The sequence below is a fragment of the Vicugna pacos genome, chromosome 17 (genome assembly GCF_048564905.1).
Source record: "Vicugna pacos chromosome 17, VicPac4, whole genome shotgun sequence".
NCBI lineage: Eukaryota > Metazoa > Chordata > Mammalia > Artiodactyla > Camelidae > Vicugna > Vicugna pacos.
Genome location: NC_133003.1, coordinates 1,275,986 through 1,302,178, shown reverse-complemented (window position 1 = coordinate 1,302,178; position 26,193 = coordinate 1,275,986). Strand labels below are relative to the sequence as shown.

At 45.3% G+C, this 26,193-nt stretch overlaps 1 protein-coding gene and 1 pseudogene across 1 annotated transcript in view; both read left to right on the top strand.

Moving 5' to 3' along the window:
- Window positions 1-26,193, top strand: part of LOC102526683 (E3 ubiquitin-protein ligase HERC2-like) — a 224,239-nt pseudogene that overhangs the window by 53,008 nt on the left and 145,038 nt on the right.
- Window positions 1-26,193, top strand: part of LOC116279245 (E3 ubiquitin-protein ligase HERC2-like) — a 55,241-nt gene that overhangs the window by 20,341 nt on the left and 8,707 nt on the right. The window contains exons 3-12 of the mRNA XM_072940874.1: window positions 9,525-9,656; window positions 10,159-10,317; window positions 11,561-11,685; window positions 12,090-12,254; window positions 12,791-12,904; window positions 12,989-13,186; window positions 19,706-19,883; window positions 20,523-20,684; window positions 22,788-22,878; window positions 24,560-24,757. Coding sequence (XP_072796975.1) covers window positions 9,525-9,656; window positions 10,159-10,317; window positions 11,561-11,628 — 359 coding nt within the window. The 3' untranslated portion in view covers window positions 11,629-11,685; window positions 12,090-12,254; window positions 12,791-12,904; ... (3 more) ...; window positions 22,788-22,878; window positions 24,560-24,757. The remainder of the gene's footprint in view (window positions 1-9,524; window positions 9,657-10,158; window positions 10,318-11,560; window positions 11,686-12,089; window positions 12,255-12,790; window positions 12,905-12,988; window positions 13,187-19,705; window positions 19,884-20,522; window positions 20,685-22,787; window positions 22,879-24,559; window positions 24,758-26,193) is intronic.

The following is a 26,193-nucleotide window of genomic DNA, read 5'->3' as shown; positions in this document are numbered from 1 at the left end:
TTGGAATCATAGTTTGTAGCCTTTTCAGACTGGCTTCTTTCATTCAGTAATATGTCCTTTAAGTTTCTTCTATGTCTTTCATGGCTTGATAGCTAATTTTTTTCACTGCACATATTTTTTTAAATTTACATATGTATACTATTCATTATTTCTAAGAACGTTTAGAGTTTTAGCTTTTTAAACTTACGTAGTTATCAAAGTATTAAAGCCAACCACAAAATAAGAACTAATTCACAAAGATACATACACCTTGCTATTAACAGCAACATTATTCATAATTGCCAAGACTTGGAAGCATCCTAAGAGCACATCCAATAGTTGAACAGATAATGAAGACGCAGCATACATATATGTAATGGAATACAACTCACCTGTAAGAAAGAAGGATATTTTGCCATTTGTGGCCTTTCATCCATTTTTGTTTTCACTTCAAAAACCAGAATTTTATAACCAGCATAAACATCTGATTACATGAAAATGACAAAATACCTAGAAATATAATTAACCAAGGAGGTTACCTATACTCCAAAAACCGAAATGACACAAAGAAATGGAAAAATTTCTTGTGCTCTTGGACTGGAAGAATCAGCACTATCAAAATGGCCACACTACCCAAAGCAATCCACAGATCCAGCGCAACCCCTGTCAAAATACCCACGACAATTCCAAAATTTATAAGGAAACACAAAAGACCCCAAACAGCCAAAGCAATTTTTTGTCTATTCTGTTTCCCTACAGGCTGTTGGGTGGGGCTAGGTCTTAGGGCTAATGATCCAATCAAGACGTCAGCCTCCAGGAAAGCTCATGTAGATGAACACTCCCAGAACATCCACCACCAGCTTTTATGTCCCCTGAGGGAGCCGCATCCAGCCCCCATGTCCCCAGGAGACCCTCGAAATCCAGCAGGCAGGTCTGGCCCAGGTTCCTATGAAATCACTGCCTCTGCCCGTGGACCTGGTGCACGTGAGTTTCTGTGCACACTTCTCAAGCAAATGGAGTCTCCATTTCCCCTCGTCCCATAAGGCTCCCAGAGCCAAGCCCCACTGGACTTCAAAACGAGATGTCCTGGGGTCTCCTTCTCTTCCCAATGCTGGGACCTGAGCTGAGGAGCATGACGTGGGACTTAGAGCCCTCACTCTTGTGGGAGGGCTCTTCTGCGACTTAATAAATCTTCAGTTTGTGGGTCACCAACCCAGGGGGTATGGATCCCCATTATATCATGAGCACACCTCTCCTACTGTCCCGCTATGGTTCCCTCTTTATGTTTCCAGTTGCAGATCTTTTTTGCTAGGTTCCAGTCTTTTTCTGATGGTTGTTTAGCATTCAGTTGTGGTTTCATTGTAGTCAGAAGGAGAGGTAAGCTTATGGTCCTAACACTCTGCCATCTTGACCAGAACTCTCCCTAAATTCCATTTTTATTCCCTGATAAAGGGTTTTTGCCAGCGACATCATCAATTCATGTTGCTAAATAAGATAATTGGAGGAGAGAAATTCAAGCAATTGAGAAGCCAGATTAATAGATGAGCACATTGAAGCACTACACTGGAGACACTGTCATCTGTAGGTCTACTTAAATGCCAATCATTCATCCTTTCCTCTTGGAGAAGAATCCTAGTACAGCTTTTCTGTGTAAATCTTCCCTGCTGATGATTTTAGTGATGACTCATTGCCAGTCATCACAAATAACTTATGTGAAGGATTTAAAAAACAAAAAATAAGTCTCTACATTCCTAAATCAAAGCAAAAAATGGAATTCTACTTGGTAGGTTCAGATGGAGTCAGACGACATATCCTATATATTTCTGTTCTGATTTCGATAAAATAATTAACACTCTCTGCCTGTCAATGCATGAGTAATCCATAAAATAACACCTCTTAGTGCTTCATGCAGGAGGGAGGCATTCAGTGCTTAAGGAGAAAGCCTGCTCTTCTGTTTACTAGTCCAGTCAGGAAGTTATGTGTGTTTTAATCTTTACCTGGCATAAATAACCCTGCCACTTCCCATTCAGATTGCATAGCCTCTAATTCTGCTTCCTCCTCGAGAATTCCTTTTCTACTTGTTATTTACATCTTTCAAATATTTGCAGATCATTTTCAAATTCCTTTAGCCCATCTATAAATATTATGTTGCTTTAATCTCCCCCCTATAAATCAGTCTTTCCCTCTCATTGTTCAGTTGTTTTTTTTCCTGGATTTTTTCCAGTGTTGCTACACGTGCCTGGCATTGGAGTGCCCCAGAATTAACACAATATTGCAGCTGCAGTCCCACCAGTGATGATATTGATTTCCAGTCTCAGTACAGGATGTCTCTTCATTTTGTATTTGTTATTATATTTATAGATTTTATTTCTTTTATTGACTATGCTATATCACTATTCTTTGTGAAATGTTTTAATTAATCTAAGTCTTTTATATGTTATCATTTCTAATAGCCATGGATTAGTCACAATGACAGTGTCTAAAGTCCATGATTTTATCTCATATTTGATTTGTGATTTTATTTTCCCTAGAAACTCTGTATTTTAAAGTTACATAAGCATCACCTTGTTATACTATTCATTCCCTCATTTAGGACAGTTTGTAATGGTATTAAATAAAGGAGAACTGAGATCTAGTGACACTCTGGTAAACTCTGCAGTATTTGTCATTACTCTGATAACCATATTTTATTCAATATTTAAACCAAGAGGAAATGTTTATATTCAGACAAGTTAGATTATGTGGAAGTAGTATTTAGTGAATTTTAAAATCCAAAATGTAGTTGTGAATGACCCAGCAGAATATGTGTCTCAGTGAAATGGAAAATTTCTAAACACTTTGAAAAATAGTACGTAGCTCCCAGTTGCTGCTGTGATGTGAAGTCCTCACTCAATTCCCAAAATACTCTCCATATTGTACTATTAATGTTCTGTATTAAAAAGTACAACATACTCCATTTGTGTTTCCATGTAGAAGCCTGAAAAGGAAGTTACTGCCTCCCTGTATAAAACATATCCTAATTAATTTTTGAGATAAAGTGTGGTTGGAGGTACATCATGCACATGGTGATATTGAGAGTGTGCACATGAATTGTAAACACTGAACAGAATATACAAAGGCAGAGAAGCCTAAAAAATATGCTCTGAGCGCTTCAGTCTTGGCTGATGACAAGTTTTGGGTGATCGGAAAAAGTGGCTTCACCTGAAAGACAGGTGAATGGCTGCTGTTTCTACCCCAAATCCATCGCTTCCATTAATTTGTTTCAGGTGCTCACTCCTCTAATGTGTGATTGAGGTGAAGGTGCTCCCATATTGAGCTGGAGATTGCTTCTGATAGTCATGGCAAGTTTCAGTCATCTCAATATATCCAAGAGAAATTGAACAAAATCCAGAATTCACATTTGATAAGAGAAACTTTCAGCAAGCTAGGAGAAAAGAGTTTCTTCAGCCTGATACAAGCATCTACCTCAACTCTATAGCTAGCATCTTAAGAGCAAATGACAATGTTTTCCCCTTAAAATCAGGAAAAAGACAAGTATATCCACTCTCACAACTTCTATTTAACATTGTGCTGGAGGTTTTAGTAAGTGTAATAAGATAGGAAAAAGGTTATCTAGATTGGAAAGCGAGAAGAAAAACTGTCTTAATTTGCAGACTACAGGATGGATAATCTATGTAGAAAATCTGATGGATTTGTAAAAATGTTAGTAGAACTGATGTATGAATATAGGAAGGTTGCAGTATGTAATGCCAATATAAAAAAATCATCTGAAATTTAAAAAATCTGAAATTAAAATACAAATAACACGTATAATAATATTAAATATACAATAAGTCTTAAAGAAAATGTGTGAGACCTGCAAAGTGGGAACTAAAAATACTGTTGATTGCTGTTAAGCAATTAAAGAAGGCTTAAATAAAAGGTGGGTACCTTGGTCCTGTCTCAGGACTTTTAACATTATGATGAGGTCAAATATATCTAAAGTAAATGATAAATAAAATAACTGTTAAAATCTCAGCAGGCTTTTTATAGAAATTGACATGTGGTTTAATTCATTCAGAAATTCCAAGGACCTAGAATTGCCACAATAACTTTCAAAAAATAAGGACAAAGTCAAAAGGGAAACCTGACTTCAAAAGTCACTATAAATCTATAAAATTATGATGGTATGTTTTTACATCAACATAGACAAGTGAATCAATGAAAAAAGATTGGAAAGTCTAGAAATAGAGTGACACACATATGGACAACAATTTTTTTTGTAAGTAGCTTTACTGAGATATAATTCACAAATTCATTTGCCAGACAATTCACATAAAGTGTACAATTCAATGATATTTTGTATGTTTACATAATTGTGAAACTATAACCACGATCAAATTTAGAACTTTTTTCGTCACCTAAAAATGAAAGCCCATGCCCATTAGCTATCACCTTTCAAAGCCTCGGTCTTCCCAGGTCCTAAGTAAATGCTAATCTACTTTATGGATTTGCCTATTCTTGTCATTTTATATAAAAGAAATAATGTGGGATCTTGTGTGGCTGACTTCTTTCACTTAACATGTTTTCAAGGTCCATACAAGTTGTAGCATGTATCAGGGCTTTGATATTTTTATGGACAAGTGATACTGTATTGTAGGGGGTGCACCACGATTGTATTTATCCATTCACCAGTTGATGAATGTTTGGGTTGATTCGACTTTTGGCTATTACAAATAATGCTGCTCTTAACATTCGTGTGTAAGTTCTCATAGCCTATTTATTTCCATTGTTCTTGGGTATTTACACCTAGTGATGAAATTGTTGGGTCAGATAGTAACACTATGTTTAAAATTTAAGTAACTTTTAGATTATTCTCCAATGGGGCTGTACCATTTTTCATTCCCACCAACAGTCTGTGAGGGTTCTGATTTTACCACATCCACATCCTTGTCAATATTTGTTATTAGTTGACATATTGATTATCATCATTCTACTGGGTGTAACTGTGGTTTTGATCTGCATTCCCTTGATGACTAATGATATTGATGCATATCTCATGTGCTTAGTAGCCGTTTGTGTATCTTTTTGGAGAAATGTTCATACATAAACTTTGCATGTTTTTAATCAAGTTACGTGTTTTTACAAGAGCTCTTTCATATGTTCTTACCAGTTATGTAATTTGAAAATACCTTATGCTACTCTTTGGGTTATCTTTCTACTTTTGGATAATGTTCTTTGATTCACAAAAGTTTCTAATTTTGATGAACTATAATTTATTTTTTCTGGTTTATGTTTTTGTTTTCATACCTAATAATCCATTGTCAAATTCAAGGTCACAAATGCTTAGCTGTAGGTTTTCTTTTAAGAGTTTTATAGTTTTGAGATTTTACATTTAGATTTTTGATCCACTTTGAAGAAATTTTTGTATATGATATGAGGCAAGGTGTCAACTTCATTCTTTTGCATGTGAATATCCAGTTGTCTCAGCACCATGTGTGGTAAAGATTATTGTCTCAATTAAGTGGTCTTGGTACTCTTGTCAAAAATCAGTTGACCATACTGAATGGATTAAATTTGTCTCATTGATCTATATATTTTCCAGATGCATGTACCACATTGCTTTAATTACTGCAACTTTGTAGTAACTTTTGAAATCAGGAAATTTACATCCTCCTAATTTGTTCTTCTTCAAAATTGTTTTGGCTGTTTTTTTTTTTTCTTTTGAGCTTCCAAATTTTAAGACTACTATGTCAATTTCTGCAACGAAGGCAGCTCAGATTCTGATAGGGATTGTGCTGAATGTATATATTAAGATCAGTTCAGGTCATATTGCCATCTTGACAATTTTAAGTCTTCTGATCCATGAATACAGAGTATCTTTCCATTTGTTTAGCTCTCCGTTACAGTCTTTCATCAATATTTGTATTTTCCAGAGTTCAAATTTTGCACTTTTTTGTTAAAATTATTCCTAAGTTTTTTATTCTTTTGGATTCTGTTATAAATGGTATTTATTTCTCGATGTCCTTTTTGAATTGTTATTGTTGTTTTAATAGAAACACAACTAAATTTTGTGTTTATGTTGTTACCGTGAACTCTGCTGAAATTTTTATCTCTAAACATTTGTGTTTGTGTGAATTATTTAGGTCTTTCTACATATAAAATTATGTCACCTGGAAATGAGGATATTTAACTTTATCTTTTACAACCCAATTTAGATGCTGCTTATTTTTTTTTCTTGTTTAGCTGCTCAAACGAGAACTTCCAGTACAGGATTGAATGGAAATATCCCATTGAGTATTCTTATTACCTTATTGATCTTAAGATATTTGGTGTTGCACAACTGACTAAGATATGAGCTGTGAGTTTTCATAAATGTACTTTATTGAGGTATTTGAGACTTTGTTTATTTTTACTCAGTCTTTTTTCTCCTGTTCTGTGGTTAGACAGTGGTAGAAATTGCATAGTCTTCAAGTTGTGTGGTGACTCTTTTTTCTGCCATTTCAGAGCTGCTTTGTCCAGCTGGTGAATTGTTCATTTTGGTCTTTGTATTTTCCACCCTCAAAACTTCCTGCTTTTTTCATTAAATCATTGTTAACATATTTTCCTTGGTTATCATGCTTTCTCTGGTTTTCTTGAATCCTTTGAACATATTTATCACAGCTGCTGTGAAGGTGGTGTCCGCCAGATCCGACATCTGGCCCCTCAGAGTCAGTTTCTGTTCACTGATTGCCTTCCTGAGTATGGTCACACTTCCCAGTGTTTTTGTGTAGCTCATAATTTTTTATTGAAAACTGGACATTTTAGATTGTGTTGTGTCATCTGGATTCTGACCTTTTTTTTAAATTTGTAAATGTTGCTACAATTCTGGGACTGTTTTATAACATGCCTGGAATTAGTCTTTGAAATCTCCCTACCAGTGTCACATAGCTACTGATGTCATCGCTTCTCTATTTTCATTTTTGTTTTCTAGCCTGACCTCTAGGATTTGCTCCATATCTGCTTGGCGTAGCGCCCAAACCTGCTGAATTTTCCCTTCTGTGGATGGATCTCTGTGGGGGTGGGACAGGGAGGGCATGGAAGTCAGTGTTCTGGCAGTTTTCCTGTGTGTGTACCCCACTCTTCCCGCTTTCCTGAGTTCATGTGCCCCGGATCACCCGGGCCATCACAATGTCCTCACTGAGCGCTTCTCTGCTCTCTGACTTCCAGGATCTTCCTGTTAGATCTCTGGCTACTTCTTAGGTCTGGAGCCGCCTAGTCCCACCACTCCTTGGGCCAGCAGAGAGGCAGGCTCTCCCACGTGTTCTCCGTCGCCCTCGACACCCTCTGACTCCCAGGATCTCTGCCAGGCGCTGCCCCTGCTCTGCACCAGCAAGCGCGCCTGGAGGCAGGGCCCGTCCTGGCCGGGCTGTGCTCCAGCTCTGTAGGCCAGCCCCAGGTGGGAACGCCCCAGGCTCGCCTGTCCCTGCCTGAGTGCAGCAGTTTTTTCTCAGTTTGTTGTTTGCCTTTAATTGATTTGAAGAGTCCTGGAATCACTGTTTCTTAAAATTTGAGTGGTTTTATAGCTTTGTGGGGAGAGGATTTGCCAACTTGTTCCCTCCACCATAGCCCAGATCTGGCCCTTCATTGATTGTTTTGTAGCCTAATTTGTCCCGCAGAAGACTCTAGACCTGATGCTAAGTGCTTGAGGGGTGTAATCTCACATAGCTCTGTAAGTGGAGGGGGCAGGACATAAAGCTTCGTCTTGCAGCTGGGGTTGCAGCATGAGAATTTGCCCAGAAGTGAGGCCACCAGACCAGCTGGCCCAGTGCAAGTGTCTTCTGGTGTGCTCTCCACGGGGACTCTTCTGTGGGGGGCAGCGCGGGGGGAGCGGGAGTCAATCTTAAGTTCTTATTTTTTGAGGTTAGTTCTTCCTGACTTTCTGCTCTTCATTAGCTGTCAAGCATCATTTTAGTCTCGCTGCTTCTGTGCGGTATGTCACGACTTTGGGCCTTGCCTGTGGTGTGCCGGTTGGGAGCAGTCGCTTTGTGTTTCCTACACATTCATCCTCCAGGTGCAGAAGGACTCAGGGTGAAGTCTGACTGGCAGGGCTCAACAGAGCAGTGCCATGACCCTCATAGTCGTGGGCGGCGTCAGTGGGGTTGTCTCCGTGCGGTTAGGTGGGAGGGAGGTTGAGATGCTTCTGTAGAAAGGAACAGTGACCATTACTGAACAGAGTGCTACCACTTCATTCTCACGTGAGATTTCAGGAAGGGACAATACATGAATATCCACAAAATACAGCAGATTTTATCTGCCAGTACTTTCAGTAAGGTCATTATCTAAGTGATGTTTGTACCTCATTCACCGCTGATGGGTGGGACTCCTGGGTGACCGGTGTAAGAGCGGGTCCTTGTTGGGGGCACAGGCCGTCCAGGAGGCCGGCCTTACCCAGACAGTGGAGATGGTGCTGGAAAGAGTGCGGGAGGGCTAGGCTTATGCTACAGAGCTTCATAATGGGATCTGTTTTTTAATTGATGCTGTGAAGCTTGGGATACAGACGGAGTGTGTGCTCTGTGCATGGGGAGGCCAGAGCGCTGGAGCAGACAGGAGCGGTCACCTGTGGGCCTCTCCCTGCTCTGATGGGCTCCCCGAGGCTGAGCAGGGGTGAGTCCCTCTATACCGAGGCTAATTAAATGCTCTCACTGGGCTTTTTAGAATCATCAGTGCAGCTATTTGTATGTGAGTGTGATCCCTTCAGACTTTTTTGTGTCCTTCATGTGGATCAAGTATCTGCTAATGTTTCCTGGCATATCTGCTCCCCTCTGCCTCTGTAGCAGAGGCAGCCATAGCCTGAATATAAATGATCGGCCTGGCTGTGTCCCAATGAAATTTTCGTCACAGGACGTTACGTCAGATGAACTGGTGTGGTCACAGATGAGCCTGGATTTTTTTCTGGTATTTTGACAAATATCAATGTGGTTTTAATTGTGTTGTGAGATGTGGCCTGGTGTCTCTGCTTCCAGCTGGATCCCTTCTGAGCCACTGCCCAGCCTGCTGCCTGGTGGCCCTTCTAAGTAGAAGCCTGGTTGGGGTGGTGCACTGCTGCCCTGTCTGTCTGCTCCCCATGGCACCCAGGCTCCAGGCTCTGCCTGGGCTGCTCCATCCTCCCGAAGGTGGCCCTTCCATGCTGAGCTGCCCCTGTGCCCAGGCCTTTGCACACTTGTATCCTCTTTGGGGAAGGCTGGGGCTTTCTCTTCCATTGCCTGGGAACCACCGTCATGTCACACCCTCCCCAGGAAACCTCCCTGCAGCCCCTGACCTGGGTGTGGGCAGAGGCTGGCTCTGCAGGCCCCTCACACAGTATCGTGGGTGCACGTGAGCACCTGTGGGGCATTGCTTGCCTGCTCCCTGCTTCCCGACTGCTTGGTGCAGCGTGTGTTGAGGGCACGGGGTGAACACACGTGAGGAGTGGGCTGGAGGAGCCGGCTGTGCTCCAGACAGGATGCAGACGACTCTGTGTCTAAAGAAGTCGATGTTGATCTGATGATGGGTGAACCCAACACCAGTGTTCTTTGCTCCACCAGGCTGGGAGTGGTCCGACTGGTCCAGTGAGCTGTACATCCCAGGGGATGCATTAACGTGGAAGTTCATCAGCGATGGGTCTGTGAATGGGTGGGGCTGGCACTTCATCGTCTACCCCATCACAGTGGCCATGGGTAAGGATGGGCCTGACCTCCAGCCAACAGAGCTTGCTGACCTCGCAGAGTGGACATGCACGGCATTTCCACTGAGTGCCTTGCGGGCCTCCTTCTCCTGTTGTGTGGGGAGCCAGTGCTGCCCAGGGCCCCACCATGGCGAGGGTCAGAGCTGCAGTGAGCCACCTCCGCTGTCCAGCTGCCAGGGTGTCAGCCCCTCTCCCCACCCAGTGTTCCCCTGCTCTTGCTGGTTGCTGTTCTTAAGCCATTGGACTTTAAAATGTCAGTGTACAGAATGTACCTATGTGACCTAGCCAGTGACAGGCCCCTGGACCCCTCTCCGTGACTACGGGTCTGCCCCTTGTTGGTTGGACTGAGTGAGTCTCCTTATCAGGGAGCCCTCACCTGGTCCACCGGGGGGACGTTTACTGTGTGTTTTGTGTGTGTGTGTGTGTATATTTTTATTGATGTGTAGTTTATAATGTGTCAATTTTTGGTGTAAAGCATAATGCCCTTTCTTTAGGACCTAAAGACCTCCTTTTCGATCACTGCATCCTCTCCTGTCCATCAGTGGACTTCGTGACGTGTCTCTTAGACTTTCGACTCAACCTTGCCTCAAACAGAAGCACCGTCCCCTGCCTGGCAGCGTCTCTGGTGGCCTGCGTACAGCTGAGTGCCTCAGGTAACGGCGCATGTGTTTCCAGGTCCGTCCTGCTCTGTGGGAATTGTGGTCATCCTCTGACCCTCTCTATCGCTCATTTCACCTGCCAGTCACAGAATGTGGGCCCTTCAAAGAGTAAGGGAGCAGCTTACAACTGAATTTGGGCAGTTAACATGAACAGGCTGTTTGGAGACTACGATGGGAAACGAGAGAGCTTTGGTGTGAAACATTACGTTGCGGTTTCCAGACAGCTGACCCTTCAGGACTAAAATGTTGGCTTTAATACTTTAAACTCCTAAATTGTTACCAAGCCCAAGCTCACTCTGCTTGCAGCACGACAGGCCAGTAAATCCAGAGATGAGGTATGGGGGCAAGGAATAGTGACTTTACTCAGAAAGCCAGCAGACCAAGAGGATGGCAGACTGATATCTTGGAGAACCATCCTACTCCAGTCAGAATATAGGCTCTTTTTCTACAAAAAAACAAGGAAGGGGGTGTGGTTGGTCATTGCAAACTTCTTGCTGCAGGAATTCTTTGTTCTTGCAGCTATCCACCTGGTCAGATCATGGTGTCCCTGCAAACCTCCAAGAAAACAAAGGTTATTTTCTATTCTGCAACTTGTTAACTTTGTAGGAGTGCAAAAGTGTTAATACCCTTAAAGGTCAGAGCCTTGAGAACAGGCTCTCCTATAGATTTCAGACTAAAGGCAACATTTCACATAAGGTGCAGAGCTGGCAAGGCTAAGCCTAGAAAGCAGGGCACAGGGTTAAAACTAAAGGAACAGATCCAACATAGAGTCAGACCTGTTCTTCTCTATTACAAAACCCCCGAGGAGAGTTGGGAATTTCACACAAGAGTAAGACGGTCTTGGTGACATCTAGGTCCCCTATTGTTCCCCCTGTGCTGAGGGCGGGCTGGGCTTCGGTGGCTGTGAGAACGGATTCTGTCTGTGGGACTTCGAGTCTGAATCAGCACATCCCCTTTGTTTGGCTGCATGAGGTCCTTACTGTTACAAGAATGCTTCATCCTCACCACCCCGGGGGGTGGGGGTTTGTCGGCCAGAAAGGAACTGGTTCCCCGGAGTGGCTGTCCTCAAATTGAGACCATGCACATTCTAAGGTGGATTTTCATACTGGTCCTTTTATTTTAGTGTTCATCACGTCCTTTTAGATTTTATTTCTATTTGAAAATATTGATCACATGTTTAACAAATAATTCTAATTTTGCTGTACAATTATGGTTATGATCTTGTTGTTTCCTTCAGAGTTTTACAGGCAGCGATCCCGCCGCCCTGGTGGAAGGCCTTCCAGAGGCTCTGCAGAGGCAGTTTGAGTGTGAAGACCCTGCTGTGCAAGGGGCGAGCAGCTGCTGCACTGCTTGCTCTTCAAGGTGACACGCAACTTGTTTTGAAGCCGTGGGAGAGCCACACACAGGCTGTCAAGGGCCAAGCGTCTAACATCAGGCATCCCTGGGGACGGGGAGCTGCCGCTGGAGTTGAGCACGAGAACCTCCGGGAGTGACCAAGTGGTCTTAGGGGCAGTGGACTCTCAGATGCCCTGACGGAGGCAGCAGGGGTGGTAGCAGTTGTTGGCACCGAGGTCCTGTGGTCCGGTGCACCCCTAGGAGCTGTGTGGGAACAGTCCCCATCCCTGGTGATGCTCAAACCCTTGCAGGGTGCGCGGCAGTCAGCCTGGAGCAGGAGTTCTGAGGGGGGACCCTCAGAGCTTGTGCTGGGGCTGTCTTTGGTGAATGTTGGTCATGTCGCTGAGTGGCCCTGTGTTGTTAATTTTCAGTGATCACAGGTGCTGGCAGCTCTTGCTTGTGACCTGGAACTAGACGCTCTCCCTTGCTGCACGGAGATGCACAGGTGGGCCTGGTTCCGAAGGTACTACTTGGCCACCCGTGTCACTGTGGCCCTGGATCGGAGAGCGCATCTGCCCTGCCTGTTTCTCAACAAGGTATTTCACATTGCTTGGGAGTGACTTCTGGAATGCAAAACGTTTTCTTTATTCAGCCATATGTAAAAAGATAGCAGTATTATGAGACACTGTGACATTCCTCTTGCCAGGAAATACCAGAAAGAAGAAAAAGCATGTTGGTGAAAATGAGTAAACTGACACTGCAAATTTCAGTTTAAGTTTATTTTTAGTAAAGTAAACTAAAGATGTAATGATACTGCCTAGACATTTTATTTTGTTTTATTTTGATTTATTACTTTTCCCCCTTATTGGAGGCAGTGGGGATTGAACCCAGGATCTTGTGCGGGCCAAGCACACGCTCTACCACTCAGCTATTCTCCCCACCCCCTGCTTAGACATTTTAAAATAACTTCAGTGGGATATAATCAGACTGGTTTTGCTTACTAACTGTAAAAACCACGGTGTTGGCATTTCCTCATATTCTTGGGTGGGATTTCCTCCTGTTTTCTTCCCTTAATATTTGTTTTATTCTTGAGAAATGAGTGTTTGACTTGTAATCTCTTAATATTGTCTAGGTGGCTAAGAAAATTCCTGAGTTCATGGCAGATGGCGAAAACATGGACGTCCTCCATGAGAGGCTCGGCGTTTTTAAAAGAGCAAGATGAGCAGCTTGTGCAGTGGACGAACAGGTGATTATGTCAGAAACAGGAAATAACGCCGTCTGTGAGAGGACCGTGTTTCACATGCAGTTGTTCATTTCGTGTTCCTTACAGGTGACTGGATGACGGGACTTTTTCTGCTGGAGGCAGTGGGACAATTTATGGTTGGGGCCGTAACCATAGGAGTCAGCGTGGGAGGCATCGAAGGCGCCAAAGTGAAAGCCCCCACTCCGTGTGGAGCCCTCGCGGGTCTCAGCCCCGTTCAGTGTATCGGGGAGAGCAGGTGCTCTTCTCAGGGACAGCTGCCGAGAGGTAAGGCTGCGTGTTCTGGGCCCTCCTGACAGTGGACTGAGAGACCGCCGTGGCGGGTGTGCGTCTGGTTCACAGGATGTGCGCGTGTTCTGTGCTGAAACATGGTCCCAAGATGAACAGTACTCAGCGGTGTCCTGGAAGCAGTTGCCGTTCCAAAGTATTTCTGTATGATCTTTAGGGTGTTCTTTGGCCACAGTTTTTTAGTTTGAAATGCAGCACACACACAGAAGTGTATTATAATCGTCTGCGTACTGATATGTGTCAGATGTTCGTGTTCCTTTTTTGTTGCTGTCACTGTGCTGTCTGTGAGGAAAGCAGTGCTGCTGGTGTGTGGAGATGGTTGATGTTTACGTGCTGACTTTATGTCTAGTGACCTTAATATTCTCTTTTGTTTCTTAGTGTCTGAGAATGTTTTCTGTCTTCTTTATAAAGGCATGATCTGTAAGTGAATTTTGTTCCTTCCTTTCCAGTTCACCTGCCTTTTTTTCACCTCTCTCCTGTGTGGGACAAGGGAGCTTGTTGCTGGGTGGGAGTTGCCGTCCAGTGGTGAGCAGGGGTAGGGTAGTGGGTCTGTTCTCGGCTTGATCCAGGCTGCGAAGGAAGCGCTGTGGCTGAGCCCTCCACACGCTTACTGGGGGGTTGGTAGACACTTTTATCAAAGTAAGGAAGTGTTCTTCTTTTTCTGCTTCTGAATGGATACTGACTTTTGTCAAATCCTCTTCCTACATTTAAAAAATACTCTTACAGGTGCCTTCTCCTTCAGGGGGTTAATGGAGTGAGTTAGATAGTTTTTCTTATGTCAAACAGTCTTGCCTTCTTTGGAGACACTCAGCTTGGTCAGGGTATGTTTTATCTTTTTTTCTTTGTGTTTGGGATCTTGCAGAGATGGAGATCGTGTGTGCAGTCATCATCGTGTTCCTGTCTTATGTACTCTGTGTCTGGTTTTGGCACTACGTCAGTTATCCGTGTAACTTAGAACAAATAAAATAACATACATAGGTCGTCTCAGTTTCTCTGGGGGCCTCCAGCCCAGAATCTCTTAGCAGCCTGCCTTTGCTGCAAGGCTGTCCTGGGGAAGCCTCGGCTCCCCTGGGCCCCTGGCTGAGGCTGCCCCCCGTTCTCCACCATCTCACGTGGCAGCTGGCCCCGTGAGAGTGAGCATGGGCAGGGCGAGGAAGGGTGCGAGCAGGACACAGGTCACAGTCTTGTGTGAGCTCATTCAGAAGTGACACCCCATCCCCATTGCTGTATTCTGTCTCTTAGAGTCACTAGGTCGGCCCACATGTGGGGAGAAGGGGTTACGTGGGGGCGGGAACCCCTGGCTGCAGGGACCCCGGGAACAGCGTCAGAGGCTGCCTGACGGAAGCATCAGGGTCGTGCTAACCTCATGACAAGGGTTGAAGTGGAGCCCTCTTTTTAAGTTTTCAGGACAATTCTGTCTTTTAATTGTCTCCTGGTTACTTTAAAATTGAGAGTATTTAAAATTGAGAGTGAATTAGTATTTCTGCCATCCTCCCGAGTAAAGGCTGATCCTCTGTCGCCCTGTGTTTCAGCACTCGCCTCTGCCCCCAGTGACAGGCAGGGTTGTTACTATTGTTGCTTTATGTAGACCGTGTGTTTTCTGGGTTTACCCAGATGTCACACACGTCTTTGCTCACCTTTATTTCTCAGGTCTCAGACCTTGTATCTGCAGTCATTTTTCTTCTACATTAAGCATGTATTTTCATTTTCCTTAGTGAGGGTCTGTTGTCAGTTAATTTTCTGATTGTTTTGTTTGTTTTTTTAAAAATATCTTAATTTTGTCCTTTTTCTAGGCACAGGTTGCAAACATTTTCCGAAAAGGGCAGGCAGTATTTTTGGCTGTGGGTGTCCAGTCATCTGGTCCCTGTTGGAGCTGTGAAGGCAGCCTGTGGGGAGCTTGTAAAGGACGGGGTGTGGCTGTGCACTGATAAGACTATTTACAAAGACAGGTGGTGGCCTGCAGGCTGTCCTTTGCCAACCCCTGTCCTAGGGTATACAGTTTTCAGTTCACCGTTATTTTCAGTCAGCCTGTTAAGAGTTTTATTCTTCTGGGTTTTGGCCTCCTTTGTTGCCTGTGGGATGTCAGCAGTCAGATTAATTTTCACCCTAATGAAGGTAATTAATCTTCCCTTTGTACCTGCTGTCAAGATCTTTCTTTAGTGGTCCGCAGTTTCACTCTGCTGTATTAGATACCTATTTCTTTTGATTTTTCCTGCCCTTTTTTGCACTGCTTTGTTTTTGCCAGGTGGTGAGGGTTAAGGGGTGGGCTTCCTGGCTGAGAAGTGTTCTTTCAACAACTCTGGTAAATTCTCAGACATGATTTTTTCAAATATTACCTCTCCCATCATCATCTCCGTGTGCTCTGTACCTACAGCTGGGTTCTGGGTGGTGTTAGGTGAGAAGGTCTACCCCAAATTACCTCTAACCCTTCTTTCCTGTTTCCTCTTGTCTTTGTGCTTCTGGACCACGGGTTGGATAATTCCTCCAGGCCCATCCTGTAGTAGTCTAATGTTTCTTCATCTTTGTTTAATCTGCTATTTGCTGCATCTGAGTTTTTCTTTTCTATTATTTTTTTTTATAATTTCTGGAAGTTCTGCTTTGGGTTTTCTTATAGTCTCTTATTCCTTGGGGATACTTTTAAGCTTTTTTTTTTTTAAACATAATATTGAACATTTTCCCTCCTGATTCTTTCTCATGGTGCCTTCTTTCCTTTTAGATGATGTGAATTTTTAAAACTTTGAGCTGACCATTTTCCTTGGAAACTTCTGTGTAGAAATTCTTTTGAGGCCGAGCTCGAAGTCACTCATCAAAAGAGAATTTAGAACTGTGGGGTGCTACCAACCTGAGCCATTGTAAATGAAGTTCTCTCCCTAAGGAATTTAGATCACAGGTTAGCATTAATTTAGACTGAGAATCATCTCAGCGACCAGCTTCTGTGGCTGTGATTCCTCAGGAGAGGCTTCCCCTTCCCCCTCAGCGCTGAGTTTGAGAAGAGCAGCTTCCTTTGTTCTCTCCTCAGTTCTCACTCACAGCCTGCATTAGAGGATGCGCTCAGAGCCTCACCTTCCTTCGGCCTAGCCTCACCCCCCACACCCTGTGCAGTCAGGATCCTCAAAACCTTCCCAGGGAAGCTGAATTCGGGATCATTTCCTGTCTGAGTTCTTGGTTTCACTTCCTGTTTGGTCCCTGAGGTTCCCTTGCTGTTGCATCAGTGCAGCAGTGCATCAGACATAGCACGAATCAGTGTGTAAGTTTTTATAGGGGCGATGTTTGGTGTGCATTTGAAAGTGGCAGTCCTGATTTTTTTTTTTTAATGATGAAGATGTTTTATGTCCCAAATCAATTATTCTACTGTTCGGTTTATATGCTGCCTTGCTGAAATAGTAAATATGTTTATAATTTTTCTGTGGGTGTTTCTGAGAATAACATTTATCTGGGATTTGCATAAAGTAGATAGTTAAATCTTTTGTTTTTCTTGGTATTAACTAACCACGGTTGGTATTCTGAACAAAAATAGGAATGCTTCTAGGGAAAAGACCACGATTTCTAAATAAATTTTTTATATTTGGGATTTCTGCCAGTTAAATTTTTTTTCCATCTTTGAAGATTTGATAAAGCAAAAATAAAGTCTTAAACTATTCTGTGATTTTTAATGTTAACTTTTCTCTGCAGTAAAAATGTTTAGAGCATTGATTAGGTTTATTAATCGCTAAAATATATGGATACTTAGATAAAAGTCTGGTGTTTATATTACTTTTTCTTGTCTTAGCTCTATGCCGCTGGCTATGGTGCAGGTGGCAGACTAGGAATTGGAGGGACAGAGTCGGTACCTACCCTGACGTTAACCTGAATCCACTCAGCATGTATTCGTTAGGAAAGTAGCTGTGAACTCAGGAGGAAAACCCTGTCGTGCCCTCTCCTCACAAGGAGATGTTTACCCTGGGGTGAGGCAGAAGGGGGGAAGCTGGGCCGTGGCGATGGAGATGCTGTGTGGAAACATCTTTTTCACTATTATGTTTCTTTTTCTTGTTTGTGTATATGTTTGTTTTAATGCTTGTGTAGGGCATTGGCACTTTCTCAGAACAGCGTTTGCAGTTCCCTACTCAAACTTAGTGACTCATTTAGCAGAAACGAGTTCATGGGGCAGTGTCTGGGCTTGCGTACGTGACCCCTCTGTTGAGGGGAAGTCAGTTCTGAGTTTTGGTTTCTGAGCACTAAGTTTGCTCAGCTTCGTTTTGTCCTGTTACCCCACGTCCTCTTCCGCTGACTCTGAGTCACCCACTGCATCACAGCTGGCATTTTGTTTACATGCAAATACTAAATCTGTAAATACAGCCGAACAGAGGGAATGGCAGGACTGAGGGGAAAGGGACACACAGGTTTTTTAAAGCAGCCAGACCCACCGGTTTTTACAAAGTGATGGGAACCACCTACCAAGCTGGAGTGACAGGGACCTCGGTATTTGAAATAGCTGAAGCATCGGACAGAACGAAAGCGCAGCCCTAAGGACATCAGGTAACAGGCAGTAAGGTGCGTCCAGTGACCTGCGGGGGTGAGCAGGTCACTGACGGCCACGTGTGTGAGGAGGCTATCTGAGAGGCCAAAGCACAAGCCACCGAAGGGCTAGGAGCTCACAGAGAGCAGAGGGGAGCGCCTGCTCCCCAGCCCTTGTACGTCCCAGGGCACTGAGGAGAGGAGTAAGAATGGTGCTGTGCAGAAGTGGGGAGAAATGAACCATAGGCTGTTAACTCTGATCACACCAATGGAGCTAAAAAGCAAGACTTGAAAGGATTAAACTGTTTACAGGTAACTTAACCATGCTGTAGAGATCAAAGCTCAAGAATGTTTTTGTGAACAAATATGTCGAGCACCCAGTAAGATAAACTTCCCAGTATTCTTCACCCAGTCAGAGCTTACCAGGCCTGTGTCTCTTCACTAGTGTTGGGAAAATCGGATATTCAAATGCAAAAGAATGAAATTGGACCTTGATCTTACACCACTCCCCAAAGTTAACTCAGAATAGATTGAAAGACTAAGACTCAAAACCATGAAACTCCTAAAAGGACACCAGGAAAAAGCTCCTTGAATTGGTAATGATTTTTTGGACATGACACTAAAAAGCAGAAGGAACAAAAGAAAAAATAAGCAACTGGGACTCCATCAAACTAAAAACTTCTGCACAGCAAAGGAAACAGTCAACAGAATGAGAAGACAGCCTAGGGGATGAGAGAAAATTTTTGCAAATCATATAAGTGATCAGAGGTTATTCTCCAAAATATATAAGAAACCCATACAACTTAATAGCAAACAAAAACCAAATAACTCAGTTAACAAATGGGCAAAGGACCTGAACAGGCATTTTTCCAAAGAAGACACACAAATGGCCACCAGGCACATGAAAAGTCCTCAAGATCACTAATCATCAGGAAAATGCAAATCAAAACCCCAGTGAGCAATCACCGCACACCTGTAGAAAGGCTGTCGTCAAGAAGACAGGAGGGAACAAGTACCTGTGAGGCAGTGGAGAGGAGGGAGCCCTCCTGCGCTGCTGGTGGGAATGGAAATTGGTGCAGCGCCTATGGAAGAGAGTTACGGAGGTGCCTCAAAAAATTTAAAATTATCACATGATCCAGCAATCTCACTTCTGGGCATATATCTGAAGGTTATATTAAGATTGAGTTCCTATCTTGCACCATATCCAAAAGTAATTCAAAGTGACTCATAGTCACAGATGTGAAACCTAAAACTAAAAACTTCTAGAAGGAAACGCAAGAGAAAACTTTTGTGACCTTGGGTCAAAGACTTTTACATGAACTCCAAAAGCATGTTCCAGTCAGACAAAAAATAGGACAAATTGGAGTTTATGAAAGGCACTGTTAAGAGGTGGAGAGGACACACTGCAGACTGGGAAAGCATATTTGTCGTCGTCTATCTGATGAAGGTCTTATATTCAAAGTCATTATAAAGAGCTTTCAAAACTCAGTCATAAGAAAAGTTTGTTGTCAGTGCCTGCCACATTATATACAAGAAAATTCCTTAAATGAAATGTTGATTTATAGCCCCGGTAGACAACCTGTTTCTGCAAAAGACCAGACAATAATAAATATTTTAGGCCAGCCACATACAGTCTGTCGTATATGCTGCTTCTATGAGTTTGACAACCTTTAAAAATGTTAAAACCCATTCTCAGCCCACTGGCCTTTCAGAACCTGGTCCTAGGCTGGACTCAGCCTACCTGGAGTCTCCAGCCCCCGATTTAGACAGGGGCTGCCTCTCTGGCATTAGGGCAGCCTGGATAAAAGGAGACAGGGAATGATGTGATTTCACATTCAGGCCTGAATGCTGCTTCTTGATTGCTTTGACAGCTGACTTGAGGGCTGGAGGCTGTGAAGTGTACAGTGAGTAAGTGGGCAGCAGAGCCAGAAGCCTGATATTTAGTAATTTTAAGATATTTAAGAAGTAAATTGTTTCATCTATACTTGGTGATCTTTTCTGCAGCCCGTGTGACCGTCCTCATGTCATTGAGTCCCTGAGGGGAATTGAGGTGGTGGACGTTGCTGCCGGTGGAGCCCACAGTGCCTGTGTCACTGCAGCCGGGGAACCTCTGCACCTGGGGCAAAGGCTGGTACGGCCGCCTGGGCCACAGTGACAGGAGGATCAGTTAAAGCCAAAGCTGGTGAGAAGGAGATGTGCTCGGGGGGCTGGGAGGGGCAGCTTGCCGTGGGCATTAGTCTTAAAAGACCAAAAGTATTTCCTGTTCCAGATTCTTTTCTTTTTTTTAATTAATTAATTAATTTATTTATTTTTATTTATTGAAGTATAGTCAGTTTACAGTGTTGTGTCAGTCTCTGGTGTGCAGCACAACTGTTCCAGATTCCTTTAATTTCAGAGTTAAGTTTTATTTTCGGTGGGAATCGATATCTTGGTATGTATTCATTGATCATTTAAACAGGATAGTATTTGAGATACTCTTTTATCTACACTGGTAAATAACTACTTGGTGTTCAGCCAGATGCTTTGTCTTCTGAAGGCCCGCTGTGTGTTGGGTGAGGCAGCGGAATGAGGGGACAGCTTTCCTGGTGTGGCGGACGGGACCCTGGACACTGAGACCTGCCTCCTGCGGCTGAGATGCTTGTAGTTCAAATAGAGGAGGGCATTTTCTGTTTCGTCTTACAGGATTGTAAAGATTCCCTGTTCTTTGCAAAGACCTAAAACAGGCACCCCACACATACAGAGTCCCCTGCACTGCTGCCCCCCCTGGGGAGAGCCTCCTTTCTATGGTGGTGGGACAACCTCACATCTCTTTTCCCTGCAGGTGGAGGAGCTGCAGGGCCACCGTGTGGTCAACGTCACCTGTGGCAGCAGAGACACCGAGATCCTCTGCCTCGTGGATGAGGACACCGTCTGGTCGTGGGGGGACAGGGACTACGGCAAGCTGGGCAGAGGAGGCAGCGACGGCTGCCAAGTGCCCATGAAGGTGCCCTGGGGTGTGGGGTCTCTCAGGGTGCTCATGGGCTCTGTCCCCGGTGCTGGTGCCCCTCCCACTGTGCGTGCCTCTCAGGAGTGGCCTCCCTTCATCTTTAACTTCTTTGCAGAAAAGATAGTGGGTAATTGACTGCAAGGGGAGTGAAAGGCCCAGAGGTGCAGAGAGATTTTTAGTGCTGTTGGTGGTTTAGTGTGTGGACCTGTCGGAGGGAAGGAGCACAAATCCTTCCCCCTCTGCGGTTGACAGAGGTCTGCAGCCGTGCGCTGGGCTAGCAGGTGCCGAGAGGGCGCGTCCGGCTCAGCCCAAGCTTGTTAGATGGACGTCCTGGGAGCCGCCAGGAGAAGGGGCCGCAGGCCTGTGGTGGGGACCAGGCTGCTTTGCTCACTCTAGTTGAGCAGCTCTGGGCAGTTTACTCACTTGATCACGACTGTGGTTTGCCTTTGTGAGTGGCTGGTGGCAGAGGGTCAGTTCACTGGTGGGTTTAGGTCCCTTGCTGACTGCTTGGCAGCTTGCATGTCGAGAACATGACCAGGCCATTCAGCCGGGCCGATTTGCTGCGGCCTTGGGAGCGGAGGTGCTGTGCAGGGAAACCAGAAAGTGTCTCTGCGTGACGTTCTCTCTTGTCAGGGCCCTGAGACTGCCCTGTGGGATAGAGGACTGTGCGGTGCATGGGCAGCCCTCCTGGGCTGGGGGCAGCCATCCGAGGCCCCCTCAGACCCGGAGCCTGAGCCAGGACTGCCTAGTTGTTCCTCCCATAGCTGTCCTGCCCGGGACAGCAGCTGCTGGCCACACATGACTATTAAAGTTCAAACTTAAATCACTTAAGAGTAAGTAAAATTACAGTTCAATCCCTCACTTGTCCTGCCCACATTTCACATGCCCAGGAGCCCTGTGTGCTGCTGGCATCTGTGGTGGGCAGTGTGGACACAGCACGCTTCCGTCACCATGGAAAGTGGTATTGGTGGCCACTGTCGGGAGCCAGAGCCTGGTGAAGATGATGTCACCTGGAGGCACCTGCGCCCTGGGGCTGCAGCTACAAGGAGACACCCCGCTTCTTCAGGGCCTCCTCGCCAGCTACTCCTGCAGAGGCTGGGCTTGGGGCGGCCTGCTTACCCTGACCACCGCTTGCTCCTTTCCCTTAGAATGGGTGGTGTTTTACCCACGTTACAGGTTACTCCGGGTTTCCACGTGTCTGGGAAAGTTGTTGTGGGCTTTCTTATACCAAGAAGGCTTTAGACAAAGGCTTTGCACCTTACGGGTTTACACTGTTGGGCCCTCGAGGGGGCAGTTAGGGATGGAGGCCATTAGTGATACCACCGTGATGATACAAATACAAGGAGGAAATAAATAAATAAATAAATAAATAAATAAATAAATAAATAAATAAATAAATACAAGGAGAGAATGAATTAAGAGAACTAGAGAGTAATTCATTTACATTTAAAATTAAATATGAGCACTTGAGTCTGGAAACAGTCACAGATAATAAGGATGCAGAGGTGGGGAGAAATGATAAGTGGGTGAGTGAGCCCAGCAGGACCCCCAGGTGCTATCTGTGAAGGATTTGGCCCCTGAGCGTGCAGGGCTGCAGGTGTGTTCCAGCACTGGCTTGACCAGTGCCATGTTTAATTGGATTAACCTGAGCAGAAGGGTAGGGAGTGTCTCTAGGCCAGAATCACAGTCCTCTTGGCCATCCCTCCTCCCTGGTACCTGCTGCTCCCTCTAAGAGGGCTGGAGGGCAAATGCCAAGTGCAGGGCTTCCTGGAGAATGAGGCCGCCCCATCACAAAGAGAAATTGGGTTGGGAGACAGAATTCTGGGGAAAGCTTTGACCGGAGATCATCAGCCCTGACGGGTCCATTTCCAGGGATGCCCAGTGGCTCGTGTGGGCACATGATTGTGGCAGGCATGCCCTCAGAGCTAGGTGTTACTGCTCCTTCTGAGAGCACCAGGTTACGTGGAGAAATTGTAGTTAATACTTGACACAGGAGTGAGGGTGCTCAGGGTTTTTCAGTAGATTTAGTTCAGTCCTGTGGGCAGAGCAGTCAGCAGCAGCCTTGATTGAATCAGTCTGGTTGAACCTTTTCCCTTCTAGATCGACTCTCTGACGGGCCTTGGAGTGGCTAAAGTGGAATGTGGATCACAGTTTTCTGTCGCCCTGACCAACTCGGCGCTGTTTATACTTGGTAGGAGAGACTGTTCATTTAATCCTGCCAAAATCAGACTGTTCATTTGAAGTTACATTAACCGTCCTTTTGTAGTAGCTGAAATGTCACTCATGCAGGAGGCTTTGATTTGTATCCTGCAGCCCAGTGCTTGCACCAGGAGGGTGGAGCAGGGTGGTAACTGGGATGGCCTTGCCCAGATGTGGGGTGTCCCATGTTTCCTTGAGCACAGGGGCAAAGGTGATCACCACAGGCTGGGCCACAGGTCCGACGACCACGTTTGAATACCTTGGCAGGTCCAAGGGCTGCAGGGGAAGAAGGTCACTGCCATTGCCACTGGCTCCCTGCACTGTGTGTGCTGCACCAAGGATGGTAGGTGGGAAGCCAGCGATGTAACTTGGAGGGCTTCAGATCTGAGTCCACTCGGGTGATGCACAGAGCTCTGAGGTCGGTGGGGGAGTGAGATGCAGTTACACTGTGTTCTGAAAATAAACCTGTGGTTCTTCAGCCCCTGTACTAATGCCTGTGGACATGGTGTGCTTCATGGCTGTGCAGAGAAAGGCAAACCGAACAGGCCTGATACGGCCGTTTTTAGAAAGGCCCGCTTGCAAGGTTGAACCTTAGCTGACTTCTGAGAACCTGGATTCCAGGAGGGCTCCCACCATATGTAATTAATAAGGATTTGGGAGGATATTTGAAACTATATGACTTCCTTTTTCATTGAGCATTTTATTCATTCTCATCAAATATTTAATTTTTTCTTGTTTTCATCTGTGCCGGACTCATGGTTTCCAAATTTACTCAGTAAGCCATGGACAAGCTCTTGCTCATACTCACCTTGATGCTCACACTGTACCCCGTTTGGCTACTTTAGCTCCTGAAGTGCCCCCGTCATTCCTCGAGTACTTCCTTGCTTTCTGGCACAGATGACGCCAACTCCCAGGCGGAATGAGGACTGTATGTAGAGGAAGGCGGTGCATTCCTTGGTCCTAGTTTCCAAGTCCTTGTTCTAAATTTACTACGTTAGGTGAAGTTTATACATGGGGCGACAATGATGAGGGACAACTGGGAGATGGGACAACAAATGCCATCCAGAGGCCTCAGTTGGTGGCTGCCCTTCAGGGTGAGAAGGTCAACCATGTGGCCTGTGGCTCAGCACACACTCTCGCCTGGTCGACCTGCCGGCGCCGGAAGCTCCCTGCACAGGCCAGCACTGGCTGGGCCAGGTGGGCTAGAAGGCGCGCGGGTGGTGCCAGAGTTACCATCTGGGTATTGAATTACGCATGTACAAGGGCATGCACGCTTCCTTTCACTTACACGTTTACCGAGGTGTTCCACTGAAAGTAACTGAGGTTCATCGTGGTAAAAACAAGTCTGAAGAATCTTAATATTCACACCAGCCATCATCTTCTGTGTCAGTGTGTCCCTGTATTCAGTATCTTAACTACACCAGCCATTCTGATAATACAGGCGGCACATTTTCCTTAGGGAATGTACTTCTATAAGCCAGTATATTTTTAGCCTTCTCCTTAGTTTGTTTCTTAGCCCTGGCAAATGGGCCAGAATATTATTCTAAAAACAAGATTTTTCAAACCAAACTCAGAAGTCACACTGCTTCTCTTGTTTTCAAAAGCAGTGTTTTCAGAGTCTGCCCCCTCCCCCCCGGACTGTGGCTCACCTGTGCCCTTGGTGTCTGTTTCAGGTCCCCCTGGAGTACGGCCGCCTGCAGGAGATCCCCATCATCGCCCTGCGGAACCGGCTGCTGGTGCTGCACCACATCCCAGAGCTCTTCTGCCCCTGCATCCCCATGTTGGACCTGGAGGGCACCCACGATGAAGCAGGACTCGGGTCTTCCGTGGGGTTTGACGCTCTACGAGGAATTCTGATACTCTAGGGCAAGGTACTCCAGTAGCAGTTTTTACTGTAGGTGACATTGGCATCTCCAGTACATTGTAATCCAACAGAAATCCCTAAAGTAGGGATATACTAAACACAGCTCATTTGGCAAATGGTCATTGAGCACCTGCTTTGTGCCGGGCTCTGTTCTGGGTACTTAAAATGCATCGGTGACAAACAGTCAAAAATCTCCTCTCTTTTGGAGCTTATATAAAATGATAAATAGTGTGGTACTGCATTTCCCCCTTGTAATCTCTGTCTTCCACCTCCCAGAAGGTGGGGTGGGGGCGGGTTGCAAAACTAAGCCTCCATTCTTGCAGTGTTCTCTGCTGGCCTGGCACCGAGACTTTATGGCAAATCCCCACTGGCAGCAAGAGGGAAACATAATGAGAGGATTTCTACCCCAGGGATACCCCGCAGAGGGGCCCGGAGGTGACGGACTGCTTAGATAGCGGTTCTCTATCGGGATATGTAGAAATTCCTGTGGGCTCTGAAAAGGACCGTGAATGAGGGCTTCTGAAAGTCACCAGAAAATTTTTGACCAATTGATGTTTGTAATAATTTGAACTTTCTAGAAACAGAGTGCCTGATTTTGGAGTGGGAGTGTCCCATTATTGGAAATCATCAAGTTTCTGGCCAGCAGCTTGACAGGATACTCTTGAAGTGGCTCAGTCATTGTGTGATTATGATGGGGTGTTTGTGTAGAGAAAGAAGGCTGTGTAGAGGTCGGACTGAGGGATCCTGATCCTGAAGGGTCCAAGATTATGGCCTACTCTTTTTTTTTAATTGAGTTGCAGTCAGTTCACAATGTTGTGTCAGTTTCTGGTGTGCAGCACTTCAGTCAGACAGGAACATACGATTATGGCCTATTCTTAATAAAATTTAGATGTTCTGGAGTACTGTCCAGATTTTTTCAGGATTGGCTGTATGTCCTACACACCTAGCAGAAGGAGCCAGGGGCACACGTTTTACATCTGTGCGTGGCTCAGGTGGCTGTGGAGACAGCAGTGAGGTTGCGGTCACGGTAAGGTCTCTGATGATGAGCAGGAAAATGTGGGCACGCAAAATTGATACGAAACTTAACTTCAACCATTTTTCAGTAATAAAAAGTGACAGGTTTGATCACTTTCACCATCTTATTTAATCGCTCAAAGTGGAGGTGATGATGAGGAGTGAAAGGGGAAAAGCCCCCCAGTAGGGGGAAACCAAAGCGAGAGGCAGCCCATGTCCCACGCGGACTGTGCGAGTGTCTCGTGGGCCGTGCGATGGGGGCGGGGGCGCCCTCTGCACGGGGGGTGTCAGCCTCTCTTCTGGTCCTGGTGGGAAAGGATCACCTCTGCTGGAAAGTTTGAGGACTGGGCTTTGTTGGTGAGGGTGGAGAGTCATTAGCAGCGTGTGCTTCAGGGCCCAGAAGAGAGAGAACCATAGGAGAACTCTTGG